The 24246-nt window shown below is 24.8% G+C and overlaps 1 protein-coding gene across 2 annotated transcripts in view; it reads left to right on the top strand.

Moving 5' to 3' along the window:
- The window catches only part of LOC100213479 (NADH-ubiquinone oxidoreductase 75 kDa subunit, mitochondrial), a 114705-nt gene that overhangs the window by 32971 nt on the left and 57488 nt on the right, over positions 1 to 24246 (top strand). For both annotated transcript variants that reach the window (XM_065810708.1, XM_065810707.1), the window contains exons 5-10: positions 1326 to 1444; positions 3272 to 3338; positions 7264 to 7363; positions 8965 to 8999; positions 10760 to 11020; positions 20754 to 20882. In XM_065810708.1, coding sequence (XP_065666780.1) covers positions 1326 to 1444; positions 3272 to 3338; positions 7264 to 7363; positions 8965 to 8999; positions 10760 to 11020; positions 20754 to 20882 — 711 coding nt within the window. The remainder of the gene's footprint in view (positions 1 to 1325; positions 1445 to 3271; positions 3339 to 7263; positions 7364 to 8964; positions 9000 to 10759; positions 11021 to 20753; positions 20883 to 24246) is intronic.

Raw genomic sequence — 24246 nt, 5'->3', positions numbered from 1 at the left:
CTACTCTCTTAAGATGGAACATCTGTTTGACGGTAATGAAGATGTTCTCAAGCTAACGGCATAGGAACTCCAGGGCATCCAGCAATTTAATAAATTCGTTGTCTGTGTATATCTCCAATCATGGTTCACCGGCAGAATTGCTATTGATACGCCAATCAATGACATTTTGCTTATACAACGACTGAATGAATATGATGATGTGGCTTTGCAGACAATTGGACTGAAGATGATAAAGCGCCATTGCTGGTATCTAGGTCAGGAGATGGCAACACTTGCTCTCTTTTCGGAACAACTGTCTCCACTCGAGAAAGCACACCATAATCTGAAAATAAAACCAGTTCGTGGCGAGCGTTTACTCACATCATTGCCAAGCAGCTTATCAGAACTCTCAGTGTCTCGCAGCTTCTTTCAAACTGCTGGTATTGACAACAGTTTTTCATATATATATATATATATATATATATATATATATATATATATATATATATATATATATGTATATATATATATATATATATATTAATGTAGGATTGTTTTAAAATATATATTTATTTGAAATCAATCCAAATTTACCTATTAGTAAAAAAAAAAGAGTATAAAATCAAATTTTCGATCAATGCATTGGTGCAACCCTAGTAACTATATAATTAGTAGTAAATATATGCACTATCATTAAAAGTAATTTGATGATAGTGTACAAAATTATTAATATAAAATCTCGAAAAATGTTTAAAACATTATCAATCAAATCAAAAGTAACAAATTTTATCAATCAAATCTTAAGTTAATTGCTAAAATTTGCATAAATTAATTTTAATTGATGCAGTGTTAAAAGATAATTCATATAAATCTTTATTAAGGGCTTGATTGCTTTGAAAATAAAAAACTTATTTAATTTGTTAAGTAGCATGATTAAAAATGGGCACCAGTTTATATGCATATACGTTTTGAAAGTGTTATGGTTGAAGTATAATAAATAAATATATGTAAATATTATGAAACTTTAATTTTTATAAACACTTTACTATACTAATGGTGGTTCACTACATACCTGGTGGTTCCACATTGAACTGCTGTATTTTAATGTTTGTGTTGTTTACTAAATCCCTGGTGGTACCACATTCAACTGTTGTATTTTAGGATATGTGTTGTAATAGGTTTAAGCTGTAACAACATAAAAAAAAAATATTAAGTTATTAAATGCCCAATAAGTAGTATTAAAAAACCGAACTTTTGTAATATAATACAGTTTAAAAACTAAATTAGTAATATAATAGGCAAGGTTATAATATAATATAACAAACTTAAAAACATATAATTTTTAGTTTTGGTAATGAAATTGCGGGTGTTGAAACACTTGGAACAACTGGGCGTGGAGGAGATATGCAAATTGGCACTTATGTTGAAAAGATGTTCAAATCAGAACTTTCAGGAAATATTATAGGTATTTAATATTTTCAAAATATTTTTGCAATTATCAATAAATTTTAAATAACTTTAACTAAGCCAATGGTCAAATATTTATTAATTTAATTAAGTATTTATTCCATCAAGAAACATTAAAATTAAAAATCAATTTAAACCTAAAATTTCAAAAATCACCTCCTAATGATTTTTCAATAGAAGGCAATTTTTATATTCTTAAATTTCAATTTTTTAACTATTATTATTGAAAAACAAAATATGTATCAGATAATATTTTAAACAATTTTTTTTCAAGAAATATATAATCTTGTTCTAAAAAAAAATTATTCTGTTAAGTCAAAATATCACTCTCCATATATATTTTTTTAACTTTCCTGTTGTATGGGTTAGTAAACAAATTTAATTTGATTATAGTACTATTAAAAAAAACAAGTTTTAAAAATTTCAGCCTATTATTATTTAATATTTCAGCCTATTATTTAATATTTCAGCCTATTATTATTTATTATTTCAGACTATTATTATTTATTATTTCAGCCTATTATTATTTATTATTTCAGACTATTATTATTTATTATTTCAGCCTATTATTATTTATTATTTCAGGCTGTTATTATTTATTATTTCAGCCTATTATTATTCATTATTTCAGCCTATTATTATTTATTATTTCAGCCTATTATTATTTATTATTTCAGTCTATTATTATTTATTATTTCAGTCTATTATTATTTATTATTTCAGCCTATTATTATTCATTATTTCAGCCTATTATTATTTATTATTTCAGTCTATTATTATTTATTATTTCAGCCTATTATTATTTATTATTTCAGCCTATTATTATTTATTATTTCAGCCTATTATTATTTATTATTTCAGTCTATTATTATTATTTATTATTTCAGCCTATTATTATTTATTATTTCAGCCTATTATTTATTATTTCAGCCTATTATTATTTATTATTTCAGGCTATTATTATTTATTATTTCAGCCTATTATTATTTATTATTTCAGGCTATTATTATTTATTATTTCAGCCTATTATTATTTATTATTTCAGCCTATTATTATTTATTATTTCAGGCTATTATTATTTATTATTTCAGCCTATTATTATTTATTATTTCAGCCTATTATTATTCATTATTTCAGCCTATTATTATTTATTATTTCAGCCTATTATTATTTATTATTTCAGTCTATTATTATTTATTATTTCAGCCTATTATTATTCATTATTTCAGCCTATTATTATTTATTATTTCAGTCTATTATTATTTATTATTTCAGGCTATTATTATTTATTATTTCAGCCTATTATTATTTATTATTTCAGCCTATTATTATTTATTATTTCAGCCTATTATTATTTATTATTTCAGTCTATTATTATTTATTATTTCAGCCTATTATTATTTATTATTTCAGCTTATTATTATTTATTATTTCAGTCTATTATTATTTATTATTTCAGGCTATTATTATTTATTATTTCAGGCTATTATTATTTATTATTTCAGGCTATTATTATTTATTATTTCAGCCTATTATTATTTATTATTTCAGCCTATTATTATTTATTATTTCAGCCTATTATTATTCATTATTTCAGCCTATTATTATTCATTATTTCAGCCTATTATTATTTATCATTTCAGCCTATTATTATTATTTAAGTCTATAAAAAAAATTTAAGTTTTATAAGAGTGTTAAAAACATTTTTTTTTTTTTTTTTGTGTGTGAAAAGATTAAACTCTTCAGATTTATAAGCATGAGAGAATAAGTTGATAATGTTTCTATTAAACATTTATATAAAAGTTTTTATATTTTTTTATTTTAGACATTTGTCCTGTTGGAGCTTTAACTTCGAAGCCATATGCTTTTACTTCTCGTCCATGGGAAATTCGGTAATAATTATTTACATAATTAAAACAAATTCATTATGATGTTTGGTTTGTTTGATTAGTTAAGTTTTTGGTGGTTTGATTTACTTGCATTTTATTGGTTTTCAAATGAAATTTCAATTTGAAAATTTTTACCTTTTATAAAAAATCATCTTTAAGATTAAAAATTTTGCATTACCTTTCCATATTGGGTTGGGAGGAGAAACATTTAATATATTTATAATGGCAATAAAAATATTCATTAGGTCCTTTGAAAAATTTATACATTTTTCAGATCTATTCATTTTATTTAGTACAATGTTTTTAGATAACTGTATATTTTATGATCCTGAGGAGACATCACACAATTAAAAAATACTGCAAATTTGATAACAAGTATTTCAAATTGATAAAAAACATCTGTTATTTTATAATCAGCCTTTTTTAACATTTGGAAGTGATTAACAGAACTATTAAATGCTAAAATTTTTTAAAAATTAAGTAAAGCTTAGGGATGCAAAGTCCTATTGACTTTTTAGAACTCTAGCACTCCGGAATTTAAGTTTTTAAAGGGTGAACTAACACAATCTTTTTTTTTTTAAGATTTTAACCACATTAAAATTATATCGCTTTTTTTAAGACTCTCATCAAAGGTTATGATAATCAGATCACCTCAAAGATTACCCTCCAAGGTTATGATAATCAGATCATCAATAAGATAGTAATCAAATGAATGTGTGGTGACTCTAAAAGATAAATAAAGAAATGATCTTATACAGAGATTAAAAAAAAAATTATCTGAAAACAGCGAATAAAAATAGTGCATCTGATATAGTGTGTCAGGTTTTGTAATAAACCCACAGTTTAACAGTTTTCTTGAATAAACCCACAGTATAACACTTTTTTGAATAAACCCACAGAATAACATTTTCTTGAATAAACCCACAGAATAACATTTTCTTGAATAAACCCACAGAATAAACCCACAGAATAAACCCACAGAATAAACCCACATTTTCTTGAATAAACCCACAGTTAACATTTTCTTGAATAAACCCACAGTTAAACATTTTCTTGAATAAGCCCACAGAATCTTCAAAAATACAACAAAAGATTCCAGAAAAAATCAGTGAAAACCTGTTTTTTTGCTGCATTTTGTATTATTTTTTGCTGCATTTTGTATTATTTTTTGCTGCATTTTGTATTATTTTTTGCTGCATTTTGTATTATTTTTTGCTGCATTTTGTATTATTTTTTGCTGCATTTTGTATTATTTTTTGCTGCATTTTGTATTATTTTTTGCTGCATTTTGTATTATTTTTTGCTGCATTTTGTATTATTTTTTGCTGCATTTTGTATTATTTTTTGCTGCATTTTGTATTATTTTTTGCTGCATTTTGTATTATTTTTTGCTGCATTTTGTATTATTTTTTGCTGCATTTTTTATTATTTTTTGCTGCATTTTGTATTATTTTTTGCTGCATTTTTTATTATTTTTTGCTGCATTTTGTATTATTTTTTGCTGCATTTTGTATTATTTTTTGCTGCATTTTGTATTATTTTTTGCTGCATTTTGTATTATTTTTTGCTGCATTTTGTATTATTTTTTGCTGCATTTTGTATTATTTTTTTATTTTTAAATTTGTAGAGTAAAAGGCATTTTGGCATTATTAAAGGCAAAACTACATTTTTTTTATCAACCATATTTTCTGCTGTGTTTATAGATGATCCCTGACAAGCAAAACAATACTAGTTTATAAATGATTATTTAATCTTGGCAAAGAAGTGAGAATTAATACTTTTTTTTAAACATAGCATCAACAAATATACGGAAAGCGTTTATTGTCTCATTCCTTATAAATTTACTTTTTAAAGATTTTATGTGCTTTAAAGCTACTAAATATTTTTTTAAAATATTAGGTGTTTGTTCTTTAGGACTCATGGACTCAAATTAGTTGATTTGTTAATTTTATAATGGATATATGTAAAAATACCATTTTGTAATTTTTTTATTCATTAAAACATTTAGAGTTGTTATTATTGACCTAAAGCAGTTAAAAATAATTTTTAGTTGCATTTTTGAAAATTTCAGTAATCATTATTTTATTGCAACATTTATATTACAAAACAATTATAATAAAATATTTTTAACTAATTTGTAAATTTTCCATTTGTTTCAATAAACCTTTAGTCAAGTTTTAATTTCCTTAAACACTTTTGTACATAGAACAGTTAATTGATAGTTAAAAGTGATTTTTCAACTTATTTCTTTTATATTTCTTAAAAGGTTTTAAACGTAGTTAAATATGTTATAAAAAAGTTGTTCAATAATAAAAGAAAACTAGAGACAACAAAACTTGTTAAGTTATTTGTTGACAAGTTTAAACACGCTTCAAAACTCATTAAGTAACTTGTTGACAAGTTTAAACACGCTTCAAAACTTGTAAAGTAACTTGTTAACAAGTTTAAACATGCTTCAAAACTTGTTAAGTAACTTGTTGACAAGTTTAAACACGCTTCAAAACTTGTTAAGTAACTTGTTAACAAGTTTAAACACGCTTCAAAACTTCTTAAGTAACTTGTTAACAAGTTTTGAAAATTAGCGTGTTTAAAAAATGACCTAAATAAACAAATGTAAACTGAAACTAAGTAAACAAACCATTAAAAAAAAAAAAAAAAAACTGAAAAGAGAATTAAAAACTAAAAAAATACTTAACAAAATGATAATATAAAAAAAAATAAACCAGAAAAAATAAATTTATTATGCATAAAATTATTATGTCTTTATTTTAATTTAAAGGTTCACATCATAGAATTTAAAGGTTCACATCATAGAATTTAAAAGTTCACATCATAGAATTTAAAGGTTCACATCATAGAATTTAAAGGTTCACATTATAGAATTTAAAAGTTCACATCATAGAATTTAGAAAAGATTAAAGTTTTAAAGTTATTTAATCCAAACTTAATTACTTCGAAACTTTATTTATTTAAAGTTATTTTAAAATTTAAAACTTTGATATTTACTAATGTCCTTAGCAAATAAGCATAAAAAAAAAAGTTATCTCTTAAAAGGATATGAATCTGCCATTCATTACCAAACTAAGTATGGTGCCTCATAAACATAACATTATATCATCATAAAAATACACTATTACATTACAACATTATATAATCTTCCAGTTGCAATGGAATGATTTAATTGCTTAATTTTTTATTTTATTTTTATATCATATATATTATTTTTATATCATCATACCACTACACTGAAAAATTATTAGCTTTAAACTATTAAGATGCTTTTAAAAAAATTTAAATTTTTTTAAAATTTTAAAAAATATATTAATTTTTGTTTAAATTTTAAAAAATATATTAATTTTGTGTTTTTATTTTTACTGGTTTTCTGTTTATTTTTTTAAAGTTTTTTAAGATTTTCAGTTAATGTTTATTTTTAATTTTTTCTTTAGTTTAATTTGGTTTTTCAGCGCATTTTTAAAAAACGCAAATTATCAAAACATGCAAATAACTGAAAATCAACTGTTATTTAAATTATATCAACTGTAAAAGTTTAACTGATTATCAAACTAACTATTATCAAAACTATTAACAACTGTAAAAGTTTAACTGATTATCAAACTTTAACTATTATCAAAATGTGAATTATTAAGTATCACCAAATAGATTGACCTTTTTTTGAAGATGGAAAAAAAAGTTTGTTTGTGTTACCTATTTGATCTTGTTAAAAAAGTTGCAGCCATGTTGGAAGTAAATAAAAAATATAAAAATAAAAATCACATGCTATTCCTCATTAATGTCTATTATCCAAAGTTATTTTAGTAGAGTGCTAACATAAGAAGTGATTTTTATATTTAAGAAGAAAACAAAATCTTTTTAAAATAAGCTGATAATCAAATTAACTTGCAATTTTATTTTTCGCCTTTTTATAAAGGAAAACAGAATCAGTTGATGTCATGGATGCAGTTGGAAGTAATATTGTTGTTGGTACACGTGGAGGAGAGGTTATGAGAATATTACCAAGAGTCAATGAGGTACATTTTATTTTAATTAGCTTTCTGAACTTGATTGGTTATCAATTAGATAAATTATTGGTTAAATTTTGTTGGTACAATTATCAGTTAAAAATAATATACATAACATACTTTGAACAAGAGAAAGTTTTGCTAACTCTTATGCACTCAAGTGCAAGAGTTTACACATATTTTAAAAATTTTAATTACAAAATACATTTATGTATTATTTTCATAAAAATCAAAATTCGTTTTTGTATTGACAAGATCAGCATTTTTTTTATAGCAAAAAGTTTATAAATTTGTTAAAAATTACAAACAATGATATTAATGTTTTTGTTTTCCCTTGATTGCATTATAATTGCAAGGAAGCAGCATAAATTGATTTTTAAAACCTGATTAAAACTAAAAAAGTCTGACTTATAGAACATATAAACATACTCAATATAAAAATTTATATTATAGTTAGTTATGATCTTGTAAAGTTTAAAATAGTACAACCTACTAGATAGTCATATGTGATCTAAAAAAAAATTGTCACATGAACTGCCACCTTGTTTGTTGGCTTAAAACTCTCCCCAATCATAGTTTTTGGATGACACTAGGTATAGTATCTTGATAAAATATTTATTTTCTATATAAGTTGAACTGCATACTGCTACTGTTTTGACTTATTGACTAAAAAAAAAGGAAGACAAATGTTTTGTGTAAGAAAACCAGTTTGCACCTCTATACTTGAGTTTGTGTTGCATGTTAAAAAAAAATATTTTTTTTAAAAATGCGGTAGTGGTGTAGTGGTAAAACGCTAGCTTCATAAGTGAGAGGTTCCAAGTTCGATTCCGGCCACGTCCCTGGTAGTACCACCCTTAACTTATTTCTCCGCGCAGCGGTCTTGTTTATCAAAGTTTGTGTTCCAGAGTTATAGAGTTAAGAGAGGGTTATAATCACAAGTAGCCTCCTCATCTGTAGTGGCCTTCTCGGCCTTGGGGAGGTGAATTATTAAAAAAAAATAATAATAATTCAATGTATATAATTTTATGAATTAAAAATAATTAAAGTACATCTAATCATTTTATACCTTAAATATATTTAATTGCAATTTTTAAAATAAAAGTATATTTTAAATAGATTTATTTTTAAAATATATTTTTTAAATAAATGTAGTTTTAAAATAAATATATTTTTTTAATGTATTTTTTAAATTTATTACCACATAATTTTCTTTAAAAAGTAAAAAGTAAAAAAAAATCAACTGTTAATCATTATCTTGCTTAATAAACTTCATCTTTTTTCTTCCAGTTTCTTATAACTCATTAGTGGTTGCTTGTAGCCTTGTTAGAAGGGAAGATGTTTAAAAAAAGTTGCTCTTTTGGGCCACAGCTTTTTTTGAACATAATTTTTGGTTGAATTAAAGGCTTTGTGTAGAAAAACTTGTAATCTCTTTTGTTTTGTTTATTAATTAAATTTAACATTTTGTAATTTATGAATGATCCCTTAACTTATTCACTCGGTTCAGGATTAATCATATTTTTATATCCATTCTCTTACTGCATCATATATATAAAAATACTTTGTAACTAAATTTTTCAATCTTTTGTTTACTTTATTGTTATTGTTTTTAGGATGTCAATGAGGAGTGGATTTCAGACAAAACACGGTTTGATTTTTAAATTGTTTTATTGAGACATTTATTTTACTAAAGAAAAAGTTGAAATTTTAAAAATCTTTTCTTTATGGATAGTAAATTGCATGAAGTTAAAATTAATTTTTTCAAAATTATATCGTATGTATCAAATACGTAATGAGAAAACTAAATTAATATTTAAATGTTTTCACCGGAAAACTCATGAACATTTAAAATTTTAATAATATAATGATTTCTTGTATAGCGGATCATGTGTTTTGCCAACTAATCCATTATTCTGGCAAAACACAGTAGCTGTGGGAATTCTATGTATTTATTATTTATTTAAATAAAACATTAGGTGCCTATTACTAATAAACCATTGGATATCTATAATCAATGAACTATTAGATACTGATAACCAATAAAGCAATGTAAATTTATAATCAGCAAAGTATTGGATATCTTTACCATATATTGGATAACAAAACTTATAGATTTTTTAATTTGATTAGACTTTTTTAAACTTTAGTTTGATATTTTGTTTGGAGCTATGAAACTGTTGTAATATATCAAGAAATGTCAAAACTGTTTCTAGATAAAAAACAGTCCCAAATCACTATTGTTTAGTTACAAGAGATTTTAAAAATAGTTTAAACTAAAAAAATAGCTTTTAAATTTTAAAATAGCTTTTCATTTTTAAATAGTTAAAAAATCTATTTTGATACTTAATTAAGCATCATAAATGTTCATTTATGTTTTTTTATCTTACTAATGAACTATTTACTTATGATAAACCAATTACCATGTGTAATTGGTTTATCATAAGTAATTGGTTGTTTTGCTGCTTATCATTCATTAGCAGCAAAACAACCAAATAAAGAAAGAATAACTTCACCTTTAATTGCAAATGTTATAATAAAACATACATAATTTTTTCACCTAACTTTTCTAGGAGATGCTTTTGTTAATTTTTCAATTTTTTTTTACCTAAATATATAAAATCAATGTTTATTATCAGATAGAAATAAATAATTTAAACATTTAAACTATATTATAGGTTTTCCAAAGAATCTAAAGAAAATGATTTATCTAGACACAATTACATTATTATATTATAAATTAAATTAGGTCTTTTTAGCTAATTTTTAATTCTCTTTAATTTAAACCTCTGAATAAAAAGAAAGATCTGCGGGACGTTGTAAAAGCATCATAGTATGCTATTCCATTATTAACATGCCAAAAAATGATCAAAAGAATGCCCAAAAATACTTATTGAAATTAAAAAAAAATACTTATTGAAGTTAAAGAAAAATACTTATTGAAGTTAAAGAAAAATACTTATTGAAGTTAAAGAAAAATACTTATTGAAGTTAAAGAAAAATACTTATTGAAGTTAAAGAAAAATACTTATTGAAGTTAAAAAAAAATACTTATTGAAGTTAAAAAAAAAATACTTATTGAAGTTAAAGAAAAATACTTATTGAAGTTAAAGAAAAATACTTATTGAAGTTAAAGAAAAATACTTATTGAAGTTAAAGAAAAATACTTATTGAAGTTAAAGAAAAATACTTATTGAAGTTAAAGAAATAAAGAACATGCAACAAAAAATTAATTGTTACAGATAAGTGACAAATAAACTTTTTGCAAAAAAAAAAAAAGAATTTTTCTAATCGAAGCAGTTCTAAATTAAAAATAAACAAATAATTTTAATTATAATTAAAACATTAAATATAAATTTTAATTTGTATGTATAAATATGTATAAATTTTTTTAAATGTATTTTTATAAAGCTTTTCATATGATGGTCTCAAGCGCCAACGTTTAAACACACCATACATTCGTGGGGAACATGGTAACTTGATACCTTGTGGGTGGGAAGATGCTTTAATCAAAGTAGCAAGTGTACTTTCCTCAACTCTTGGATCACAAATGGCAGTTATTGCTGGAGATTTGGTTGATGCTGAAACATTAGTTGCTGCTAAGGATTTATTTAATAAGTTTGATTGTGAAAATCTTTTTACTGAAGCTATCGTGCCAAACAGTGGTTGTGGGTGAGTTTGCTAAGTTATTGTTTAGATACTTTACAGCATTTCAGTGTCAAAATAACCCAATTCATTTTTTAATTTTTTACGTTGTTAAATATTTCATAATTCATTATTTAATTTATTTTAAATTTTAGCAATAGTAAATTGAAAAGCTAGGAAATAAAAATTATAAAAATGTAAATGGTCATTATCCTCCCTTAAAAAACAGAAAAACTTATGCTGAATAGTTGGTTTAGAAATTTCATTGAAATAAATAACAAGTAGATGTAATGTACATTGCTGTTTATTCCAATGATAACTTTGTATTTAAATTTGTATTTAAATTTGTGTTAAAAACCGGTAGTTCTCTTCAAAATGCATCAAAATTATTTTTTTCAATTCAATAATTTAACTATTTTTAAGCTCTTTTAAAAAGCAAGTTTGCCATTACATGATAATGTAGTATTACATTACATGATAATGTTTGTCTTTACATGATAATGTTTGTCATTACATGATAATGTTTGTCATTACATGATAATGTTTGTCATTACATGATAATGTTTGTCATTACATGATAATGTTTGTCATTACATGATAATGTTTGTCATTACATGATAATGTTTGTCATTACATGATAATGTCTGTCATTACATGATAATGTTTGTCATTACATGATAATGTACATGAATAGTAAGAAAAATAACTTTATATTTTAAGTTTCTGAATTAATTGTGATCTATAAGTAATAAACAGGATCTGGATATTTGACACATCTGTGAAATGCATTTTATGAACATAAAATGCATAAGCGTAATGATGTAAACATTGTCATAAAATTTTTTTTAGCTATTAGTTTTTTTGTCTGTTTGGACATTAACCTTTTTAAATAATTTAATTTTTTTAAATAATTGCTATTGACATACCACTAGTTTTATTGAAAACTCATTAAAATGAAGAAATTCAAATGAAGTAGAGTAATTATTTTGAAACAATTTTTTTCTCTACATTTGACGCAAGCCTTTGTCTAAAAAAACTAAATGAATAAAAACATACATTTGATTTTTTAATAATTATTTTTTATTATTAAAAATTTTGAAAATTGTAAGATTAAAAATCAAAGAAATTATTTAATATCTCCTTAATATATTCAATTCTCTTGTAATTTAGGAATTTCTTAAATTTTTATTAATTTGATATCTTTAAAGTGATTTGATATATTTAATTCTCTTGCATTTTGATTAATTTAGTTTTTATTTAATTTTCTTGATAATTTCTTTACAGAAGAACAAATTGTGCATAATTAAAGAAAAAAAATTGAAGAATGGGGAAAAAAGTTAAACAAGTTAATAAAAACATATTTTTATTTTAAAAAACAAGAAAATTGTTGGAAACAAGAACAACAGGAAAATTGGTGAAAACAAGAGCAACAAGAAAATTGAGCAACGGTACCGCAGTGGTTAGCGGGCTTGCCTCAGAAGCTAGAGATCCATGGTTCAATGCTATTTCTGGGCAAGTTTTACTACATCAGTAAGGAAGAAGGCATGAACTTCCTTTCAAATGCTCTGTGATAAGACCATAAAAACTTCTTGGGGCACCTAAAATGAATATATATAAAATTGTTGGAAACAAAAACATCAGAAAAATTGTTGGAAACAAAAACAACAGGTTGTTGGAAACAAATAGTTATACAACAATTAAGACAATGATGAAATAAAAAACTTCAAAATCAAGTATAAAGGAGTTTTACCATCAGTGAAGTGAAATTAATGCTAAATATGTAAAGAAAAAAATAAGAGATAATTTTATATAATTTGCATCATATCTAATATGGAATAATCATTATTTTTTTATAATAAACAATTTGGTAAAACTTAATTGTTACATCTTTAGTGCTTTTTTTTGTGCCAAATATGTTTTTTTTATACTTTCTTTTTTTCAAATTTTCAGGCTTATTATTTAACAATGTTTGCTTCATCATGTAATGTCACAACCAAATCAAAATGTTACCAATTATCAGGGTTGGGGTACAAATACAAATATGTTAATTCTAGATTTCCAAATATAAATCCATATAAAATATATTTATTTGGCATTTTCCAAATACAAATACAAATATTTGTAATTTAAGTTAAGAAAAAATATAATTTTTTTTTCAAGACAAGAATGTTATAATATAGAAGAATGGAGACAAGTCTTCTAATAAATACCCCTTACAGGGATCCCCAAGTGTCAAGACAAGTTGTGTTCATATTAAAGAAAATTAAAAAAAAAAACATTTGGGCTGAATTTTTTTGATTAAAACTAAATAATGAATGCACACCAATAATTTTAAAAATCACATTTTAGTCGAAGCTCACTGTCTCCATTTTTTTTGGTTCTCGGAGTCTGTATAATGTTAGCCGCAATCTGCAGACTTGATAATTTATTTCATGCGTGTTTAATTCATAAAAGTTTTGGTATAATAATAATAATAATAAGCTGCAGCGAACAATAAAATGTTGCTTGAAAGGGGTAGCAACCCTTTAGCTCTTTGCCAGTAGACAATGAGCTGTAGCAGCAGTTCTGTACATTAACTTTAATACTAGTGCTGGCTACAGTGTTGGTCTAAACGGTTTTTAAATTCATTAAGATGATGAGAGTCAATCACAGTTTGTGGGAGTGAATTCCATCGGTTTACTACTCTGTTAGGAAAGAAGTTGAGTCTAGTAGAAATAGCAAGCATGTTGTTATTGAGGTCAGAAGCATTAAAGAACTTTTTGTATTGACGATGAGAGTATTCACTAGTTATTCCCACAGATGGATAGCCGATTTGTGGGTTAATCCAATAAACTTTTTTTTAAGTTATTTATAAATTTGAAGTTGTAGATTAAATCACCTCGATTGCGTCTTTCATTTAGTGAGGTAAGATGAAGGTGTGCTAATCTGGCTTTACTGGATAACGCTTTGAGAGATGGAATTGCTTTGGTGGCACAGTTTTGGACTTTTTCAAGTTTTTCAACGTTGTGTGCAGAAAGATAGTTCCACACAGGAGCAGCATACTCAAGGTGAGGTCTGACCAGCGATGTTTATAGCCTCTTCCAAACTTGTGCATTTTTATAAATAAATGATTTCTCTAGTTGACCGAGGACAGAGTTAGCTTTTGATGATATTATTTCAACGTGTGTATCCCATTTTAGGTTGTGTGAAATGCAAATCCCAAGATCTCTTTCACTGTATGAGGAATCAAGAAGCTGCTTCCCTTGCTGAGTCAAGATATAGTATTGGTGGTTAGGATTTTTTTTATTTGTTAAAGTGTAAGATAAGGTACTTTTTGTAATTAAGTCGTAAGCGCCAGGCTAGAGTCCAAAACGCAATGTTATTTATATCCATCTGGAGCAATGTGATTTATATCCATCTGGGCTCTCAGGTGTAGAATATGTGGAAATAACTTTACTGTCATCAGCGTATAACTTCATTGGATTGCTAACTAGGTCTGTTATGCCATTAATGTATAAGATGAATAGAAGAGGTCCTAGAACAGATCCTTGAGGGACACCACTGGTGACTGGTAACAAATCTGATATGGTGGAACCCATGACAACTCGTTGTGTTCTTTTAGAAAGAAAAGAATTTATCCAATTAAGAAGCATATTAGAGATACCATAACCAGAAAGTTTGTGGAGCATAAGATCATGAGGAGGTGTGTCAAACACTTTTTCATAATCTAGATATAAAGCATCTACACTATAGCAGGCCTTGTTACGAGATTTCGCTGCGTAACAAAAACGCATAACGTATTTCTAAGTAACTTAACTCAACAAATATATTTTGAATTGTTAGAAGTTTTATTGCGCCACTAGTGTCTTTTCAAGTACCGCATTGTAATTAAAGTTATTTTATTAACACGATAAAATCATACAAACAGTTTTTTTTTTCTCGCTATAACAAAAGTTACAAATAAAATCTAAGTTCCTATTTGAAAAATCATTTTTATTATTTTTTTCAAATATGAACTAAATTTTATTTTGAAAAAAATAGTTTTTTGATAAAATGTAAAATAATATTTGTTTATTTTCTTATATTTTTACAGTTGGTTTTTGGTTGTTTTATTAACTGTTAATAATTTTTTTCTTATTTATTTTGTGAACTCTTTTTAATAATGTTTTTAAACAATAAAGAGTTTTTATTATTATTTATCAGTTACCGATAACATATTCATGATCATAATTTATTTTCATAAATTAAACGAACGTCATTAAAACTTTACGTTACTGAATTAACAATAAACAAAATATCTTTTTAATAAAATATTTACATCAAAATAAATCTTGCATTTCTTTAAACTATTATGACAAAAAATAATTTTTATATTTAAAAGGAATTTATATATTTAATTCCTTAAGATGAAACTTAAAAAACTTTATTTTTTTAAACTAATTTTTAACAACAACAAAAAAATTATTAAACAAACTGTTTCTTTAACAAAAAATCTATTAGTTTACGATTGCGGTTAAATGCTTTTACTTACAACTTTATTTCTTCTGAATAAACGTCACGTTAACGTCATCAAAAGATAATTTAAATATTCTAAAAAATGAAAGTTTTTGTGTAGCGCAAAACTGCTGAACGCATAGGCAAATTGCCTTTTTGCAGGCAAAATGCGAGCTGCGTAATGCTTCTTAACAAGGCCTGCTATAGCCTCTTGCCATTGAGTGTGAGATCTGATCGACAGTTTCCAATAAATTGGTAATGCATGATTTTTTTTTAACAAACCTGTGCTGATTTTGAGATAAAAGAATATTTGCACTTTAGATACTCGGTTAAACAATCTTTTACAATACACTCTAGGATTTTGCAGCCGGCAGAAGTTAGGGAAATTGGTCTGTAGTTTGATGCACCAAGTTTAGATCATTTCTTGTGAAGAGGTGTTATGTTAGCTTCCAGCCACGCAGCTGGGACTCGACCTTCACAAATAGATTTTATAAATATATAGGTAATGGGCACATTCAGAGATGAAGAACATTTGTTGAGGACGTGTGGGTGAATGCCGTCTATGCCTGCTGGTTTATGCAAGTTTAGGTTAGAGAGTAACACTTGTATGTAGTTCTCATTAAGTCTATTCAAGACTGACGTCTCATCAATCACAGAAAATGTGCACTTTTCGAATGTTGGCAGCGATTGACTCAAACTTAAAGGAGTAAAAACAGATAAAAAGTAATTATAAAGGATCGTAGCTTTATGGCTTTCATTAGAAGGTATATCGTCATCGTATAAATTTTTTCTTTCAAGATATCCTATTATTTTTTTGCCACAATCACTAAATCATCTTAATTGTATAACTTTTTACTAAATCCCCCCAAAAAGTTTGTGATACAAATAAAAATTAAGTTTATCAAAATAAAAATTTAATGTAAAATATTTACAGTAAAACGTACTGGTTTAAATTAAATATAAACTAGATACTCAAACTAAATTAAAGTTTAAACAAATGTTTGTACTAAAATTTACAAAAAATAGTTATAATATAAATATAAAAATGAAGAATCACATTAACTCGTTTGCTACCAGCCAAACAAAAATCTTTTTGTAGCGGCCGCACATTTTTTTGAATAAAATTTGAATGGCATACATTTGGCAATTAAGATTCAATAATAATAAAATAAAGTTTTTAATACGCATCATTAAACAATAAAAAATGCAATGTGCTTAAAAACATTGTTTTTATAAATAGTAATAAAACATTTAGTTCAAAACAAAACTCATTTAATGAATAAAAATAATATTTTTTCTTCAAAAGACTTTGGTAAATGCTTAACACTACAAGCTAAATTTTACAGTGTTAACACTGTTATTTAACTAAATTTAAAGAAGTTTTTTTTATGAAGGATTACTCAAGATTTTTTAACATTGTCAAGTGATAACATTTTTATAATTACACAATATAGCTCTTATTTTTTCTTGATTATGTAGAGAAACCTTTAGTACAAACAAATGATATGTGTCTAGAATGAAAATTTATGTACAAAACACTATAAATTGTGTAGCATACTCGAAAACCGCTACCAGAAGCTTGCGGTAGTGAAAGAATTAAACCATAACTAAATGTAAATTAAACATAAAACGATCAACTCTATTAAACCATATGAACTAAATAAGAAGCGAGAAACCGCATCATACTGCCTTTATTTTTTCTCTGCCTGCGAACTCTAATAATCACAAAATATGTATAAAAGTAAAAAAAAATTGTAAGTATAAAAAAATATATTTGTATGATTTTTTACTAAATCACTAATATTTTCTGTGATTCAGTAAAAAATTATACAAATATTTGATTTTCTGATTGTAATAGAAAAAATACTTATATCTTTAAATAAGCAACAACAAAAAAACACTCATAAAAAGATATTGCGATGACGTCATATACCAAAACTGTTATGAATTAAACAAGCATGGAATAAATGATCAAGTCTACAGATTAGGGCTAACATTATACAGACTCCGAGAACCAAAAAATAATGGAGACAACGAGTTTCGACTAAAATGTGAATTTCAAAATTAATGGTGTTTAATTGTTATTTAGTTTTAATCAAAAAAATTTAGCCCAAACATTTTTTTAAAACATTATCTTTAATATGAACACAACTTATCTCGGCACTTGGGGATCCCTTTAACAACAAATTTTTAATTTATTTTAGTGTTAAAAACTTAAAAAAACAATGAACCTTCTGATATTTCCCGAAAAAACACTGGTTAATCTTGTTTATGGAGCTGCAAATACATTTCAATCAAATACAAACACAAATATTTAAAAAAATTTATTATCAAATACAATACGAAATCAAATATGCCAAATTAGCCCATTTTTACTAAATACAAATACGTATTTGACCCCAATCCTGCCAATTGTATGGGCCTAAATCATTCTAAATTATAAAAAAAGATTCTCTAGTCTACTAAGTGGCATCCAAAAAATTTTTTGGATTTCACTTTGTAGAAATCTAAAAAATAGTTTCTGTGCCTATTCAACCTATTTTACAATGTAATGCTTTTGTGAAGTATGTGCTGAAATATTAGTAAAAATCAATAGTTTTATATATAATTTTTCATACATACATACACATGGCTCAAATTGAGTGTATTGCAATTGAAATTGCTTTTTGCAAAATGGCATTTTTAAAGCGATTCCAAAAAGTATAGAAAGTTTTTGTCTGAGGTTTTTATTAGGTGTCATCCATAAAGTATGTCATGCTAAATTTAACTTTTAGATGGAAGTATGATAATTTATTTTCTTGCAGTGAGATTTTCATTCAAGATAAAATGCTTTTGAATTTTAATTACTTTAAATCTCTGTTTGGAAAAATATTCTACTTCTATTTTAAAGTTAAATTTAGTGTGATTAACTTTATGGATAAAGTACATCACAGTAATTTTACCTATAAATTAAATCGAAGCAACCAGTTAAGTTAATCCAGTTAAGTTACTCAGCATTTCATTTTCATTATATAGTGATATCAAGGTTTGACATTTTCTATAAATTTGCAATAGGATGGTTCAAAAAGTATAACAATAGGGTGGTTCAAAACAACATTTTCGAAAAATATCTGCAGCTTGCACCTTAATTGGTTCTATATGATAAAATAACACAGGCTTTAAAAGTTTTTTGAATAAAAAATGTTTTTTATTCAAAAAACTTTTAAATCCAGTGTTACTCAAAAGACATACTTTTAATAATATTAGGGTCCCTAATATTAATAAAAGTATGTCTTTTGGGTCTCAAATGAAGCGAAATTATATAAAAACCTCAATAATAATCATCTTATAAAAAAAAAAATTATTTTACTGTCTAGAAAATGACATTTTTTGACTTAAATTGAAAAATATGCGTTTTTACAAAGTTTTTCAGTTATAATTTTTTTTTATTGATGTCTTTTTATAAAATAATAATTGTTTTTAAAATTTTTTTATAATTTTGCTTCTTTTGAGACCCAACAAGACATACTTTTGAAAAAAACACTTGCTTACAATTGACATGTTGAAGATCATCTCTGAAAATCAAACATAGATCCAGCTACAGTAACAGATTTAGAAGATAGTGCAAGCGAGGGTGAAAGTTTTATTTAAATTGTAAACATTTTTAAATATTTTTTGTAAAAGCGTCATTATTTTTTGTTTCTTGAAAATAGTTTAAAAAGCAGAAACATTCTATTGCAAACATTTAACAAATGAAATAAAAACTAAGTTATAAAAATTCAAATTTAAAAAAATAACTTATTCTAATTCTGTTCAAAATATATATGTTTTTTTAAATATTGAAGCATATACTTAGACTTATGGAAATATAAATCAACTTATTAAATCAAATTTTTTTATTTCACTTTATTTGTTGCAAAACAGTTTAAACCAAAAAATTGAATGAAAACATGAACTTAAAAACTCTTTCAATGAAAAAACTAATTGTACTTAAATTTTTAGTTGTACCCTAGATCAAGAAGCAATAAAGTGAAAGATCATTGTTTTTATATTGATGAAGCATTTTCACAGTGTTGTTCTATTGTTGTTTTATATAGGTTTTTACAGTTATGCTAAAAACAAAACATGATTTGTCGTCAGCGTGAACAGTTTTTTGTAACTGTTTGTAAAAGTTTAAAAATTTATGTTTTACTTTTACTTTTTTAACTATCATGATATCATAAGATAGATATCATAATAGTGTTAAATATGTTACTTACACATTATAACTGCAACTTAAGCTTTAAATTATAACTTAAGCTGTAAATTAGGAGCTCCATTATACAAGAATAATATGAGATATTTAAATATGAGAAATAATATGTTAAAATTAACAGTTACAAGCTAATATACAAAAAATGTAATTTTGTACTAACGCAATCCTCTTTACTGCAAAGCGACAAACATGGGATAAGGTTTATAAAAAAAAGTTAAAATATTTTCCTAATTAGATTTTTTTGTGTTAATTCGAGCCCTGATACATATATTTATTCATACATACATACATATATTCATACATACATACATGCATACATAAATACATACATTCGTACATTCATACATACATACATACATACATAAATACATACATACATACATACATACATACATACATACATACATACATACATACATACATACATACATACATACATACACAGAAACAGACATTTTAGCATGCTAAGCCCTGCTAAAATTAATATTTTAACTCAAATCATAAAAATTAATACACTTGTTAATTTTTTAATTTGTAAACTAATTTTTTAATATGTTAGTTTGTGAACTTTTTATATGAAAAATTAATGCAACTGTTAAATTTAAAAAAAGAGTATATCTATCTTCCGAAACTCAGTTAAAACTGGTTACTTGTAGAACAACTAGGTCTTTTTGGCTAGAACACAAGATCTTTGCAGTATTCCTGTCAGTCTTGTAAGGGTATTTGCTAGAACTTCTGTCTACTCTGTCTATAAAATATTATGAATATTATATATCTTATCGAAGTTTTGTTTAAAAAGTATTTATTACTCAACTTGCTGGAACAATCTGATCTATATAATGAAACTCTTATGTTTCTTTATATACGATCAAAAAAAAAGTTCTTTGGGTATACTAAAAGACAATCTTTATTATCTTGTTATTCAAATGATTTGTTTAATTCTATTATGATTTTAAAGATTTGTTAAATGAAAAAATTTTTCGCGACAAAATAACAAAGTTTTTAATAAATAATAAAGATTTTGTACTATGTTAAAAAAATTGATTTTTTTAGATTTGATTTAAGATCCAATTACTTATTTAATTCGACAATAGCAAAAATTGAAGAAGCAGACGTTCTACTTATTGTGGGAAGTTGTCCTCGTTATGAAGCACCTATTGTAAATGCACGCATAAGAAAAGCGTAAGTTTTATTAATTTTATTGTTATTATATACAGTCATAAATTTTTACATACGTAACCTCTAAAAAAACGTAACCTCTAAAAAAATGGGTCAATGATGAGTTCAAAAATAAAAGTAAATTAAAAAAACTTTTTTCAAATTTAAATCTTTTAATAGTATTAGTTAAATGCAAAGAACTTTATGTATTTTAAATGATTTTAGTTAAACTAAATAGCAACAAAAAAATAAATATATAAAATATATATAAAAATAAAGATGACTTAAAATACTTGATAAAAAAAGTAAAAAAAAAAAAATTTAAATTTTCAAAGATAAGTATATATTTAAAAAATTTTTAAAGCAAAGTTTTAATCTTTGTAGCTCGAATTTTTAATATTGGTTGTAGCTTAAAATAGTTAAATTTCTTCTTTCTTTTTTTTTTAACTGTTTTTCAAATTTACTATATTATTTAGTTTTCGTAAAATTTATGACTTAGAATTTATTTGCTTCATCTGTTTCTTTTTTATACATAAAAGCAGTGATAGCCTTATAATTTTTACTGCATTTGCCACTTTAAACTTTATTACACGTTTTAAATTTTATTTTCTGAAAAATGGGCAATGCTTGTTTTTTAAAATTTTCTAAACAATTGACAATGCAAGTTTTTTATAGTTTTCTGAAAAATGAATATAATAATTAAAAACATTTAAACTATATTATTGTCCATTTTTAAAAATTTAAATTATATTATTTAAAAAGTGTTTAAAAAAATCTTATTACATAAACACAGAATTTTATCATAATTTTAAAAATAATTTGTTTATATAAATAATTTTACGACATTAAATGGTTTAAGAAAAAATTTTTGAAAGTAATTTTTCTCACAAAGTATTGTTTGTTAAAAACTTCATTTATATATATTATATATATATATATATATATATATATATATATATATATATATATATATATATATATATATATATATATATATATATATATATATTTATGTACAGTAGCGTGCAAAAGTAACTGGACAAGAGCATAACTTGAGATAACTTTTGAATGAAAAGTATAATTTCTTTCAAATTTTCACTGAAATGTCAAAAAATTGATTACAAATCTAAAACCAAATGAATTATTACTAAATCTAAACAATCTAATCTTAAAAGTTCATTTAATTAAAATATGCGCGTGCAAAAGTATCTGGACAGAAAAAAAAACTTGAATTAGATTTTTTTTTAAACATTTTTAAAATTGAAAATGCTTTATTTTAAAGTAAATTGCTTTAGTATTTCGTCGAGAAGCTCTTAGCATTGATTACTGCTTGAGAATGACAAGGCATTGAGTCCACCAGCTTCATAATCACAATAATTTTCATTTTTCCCCATTCTTGTTTCAGAGTATTTAATAAATCACGTTTGCTTGTTGTTTTTCGACCTGAAATTTATCGATCAATGAGCTAACATAGACATTCAATAGAATTAAGGTCAGGACTTTGCTAAGGCTATTCGATTAATCGAATTTCTTTGGTTTTGAAAAAGTTTTTCACAAGGGTTGAAGTGTGCTTTGGGTCATTGTCCTGCTAAAACATCCTTCCTTGAGGTGTTTTGTCTTTAACATGTGGCAGCATAACATTCTTAAGTATACAAAAATATGTACAAAGTACATATTTTTGTCAATTTTGTCATCAGTCAAATGGATAGGACCGATGCAATCTTTATTCAAGTTAGCCCAGTTCATAACGTTTCGACCTATGTGCTTTACTGTTAATAGCTGGTATTTAGGATCGTTTTTATGGCCTTTGTGTCGACAGACTTATCCAATATTATCAGATCCAAATAACATAAACTTAAATTCGTTACTAAAAAGTACTTTTACTCACTGTTTTCTTGCCCAATTCAAATGTTCATTAGCAAATCTTAAGCGTGCTTTTCAATTCTATATATAAATATTGTAGGACGTCTTCCAAATAAATTTGCAGACCTCAAAAGACGTTTGATTATGTCAACACTACATTTTACATTATAAAGTTCTTTAATTTCAGCATTTACCAAGACAGCATTTTGCGTGGAACATTTTTCAGGGCTCGAGGATGGATATTTCAGCAGGACAATGACCCAAAGCACACTTCAAGTCTTGTGAAAAACTTTTTAAAAAACAAAAGAAATTTGATTATTAAAATAGCCTTAGCAAAGTCTTGACCTTAATTCTATTGAATGTCTATGTAAGCTCATTGATCGATAAATTTCAGGTTGAAAAATAACAAGCAAACGTGATTTATTGAATTCTCTGAAACAAGAATGGGGAAAAATGAAAATTATTGTGATTATGAAGCTGGTGGACTCAATGCCTTGTCACTCTCAAGCAGTAATCAATGCTAAGGACTTCCCGACGAAGCACTAAAGCAATTTACTTTAAAATAAAGCATTTTCAATTTTAAAAATGTTTAAAAAAAATCAAATTCAAGTTTTTTTATTTCTGTCCGGATACTTTTGCACACGCATATTTTAGTTGTATATATATACATAATTTGTAACATAATTTATATATATATATATATATATATATATATATATATATATATATATATATATATATATATATATATATATATATATATATAAATTATGTTAGTGTATTCTACAAACAGAGTGCTCAATGTTCTAAAAGAACGGAGCAATAATAAATTAGTAAATACACTTATCTACTTTTAGATTTCTTCTACACTGTGTTTCACCATCAGTAGGTTCATCAGGAAGAATGTATAAACATAAAAAAGTTTTCAAATTATAGAAAAATAATTTCACAGGAAGTTGGGAGTTGTTATAATTAATTATGTAATAACTGCAGTATTTTGCAACCAGGAAGTTGCATCAACTACATTACATAATTAAAAAATCATAAAAAGAATTCTTTAGAATTTGGATATATTTGGATTAGGATTGTTTGTGATTGGCATAGCGTTTTTTCCATTTGCCCTCGGTTAAGCTAATATAATGTTTATCAGGGTTGTTTTGCGAGGAAAAAATGCATTTGTAAATAGTATTTTTTGATAAGCATTTGTCATTCATAGGGCAGTCAAGTTTTTGCTTGCAGTTACAATTTTCAGTATTTTTTTCTTTGAGAAATTCATTTTTATTAATCAATGCAAAATTATGGCCTTTTATAATTCTTTCAATATTTTTTGTGCAGCTATAGCTTACTTTAATAGTGTTTCTGTTAAAAAATTTGTTCAATTTATTAGAGAGAGGAAAATGTTTGTCAACTAATTTTAAAAATGCTTTTTGTTGAAGCATTTTTGCTGTACGGAGGGTTGAACCAAATTATATTTCTATTTCTATTTTGCTTTTCTGCAATTTTTGTTTCAAATTTTAGCTCGAAA

Source organism: Hydra vulgaris, chromosome 11 (assembly GCF_038396675.1).
Source record: "Hydra vulgaris chromosome 11, alternate assembly HydraT2T_AEP".
Classification (NCBI taxonomy): Eukaryota; Metazoa; Cnidaria; class Hydrozoa; order Anthoathecata; family Hydridae; genus Hydra; species Hydra vulgaris.
This window is presented reverse-complemented; position numbering and strand designations above follow the sequence as displayed.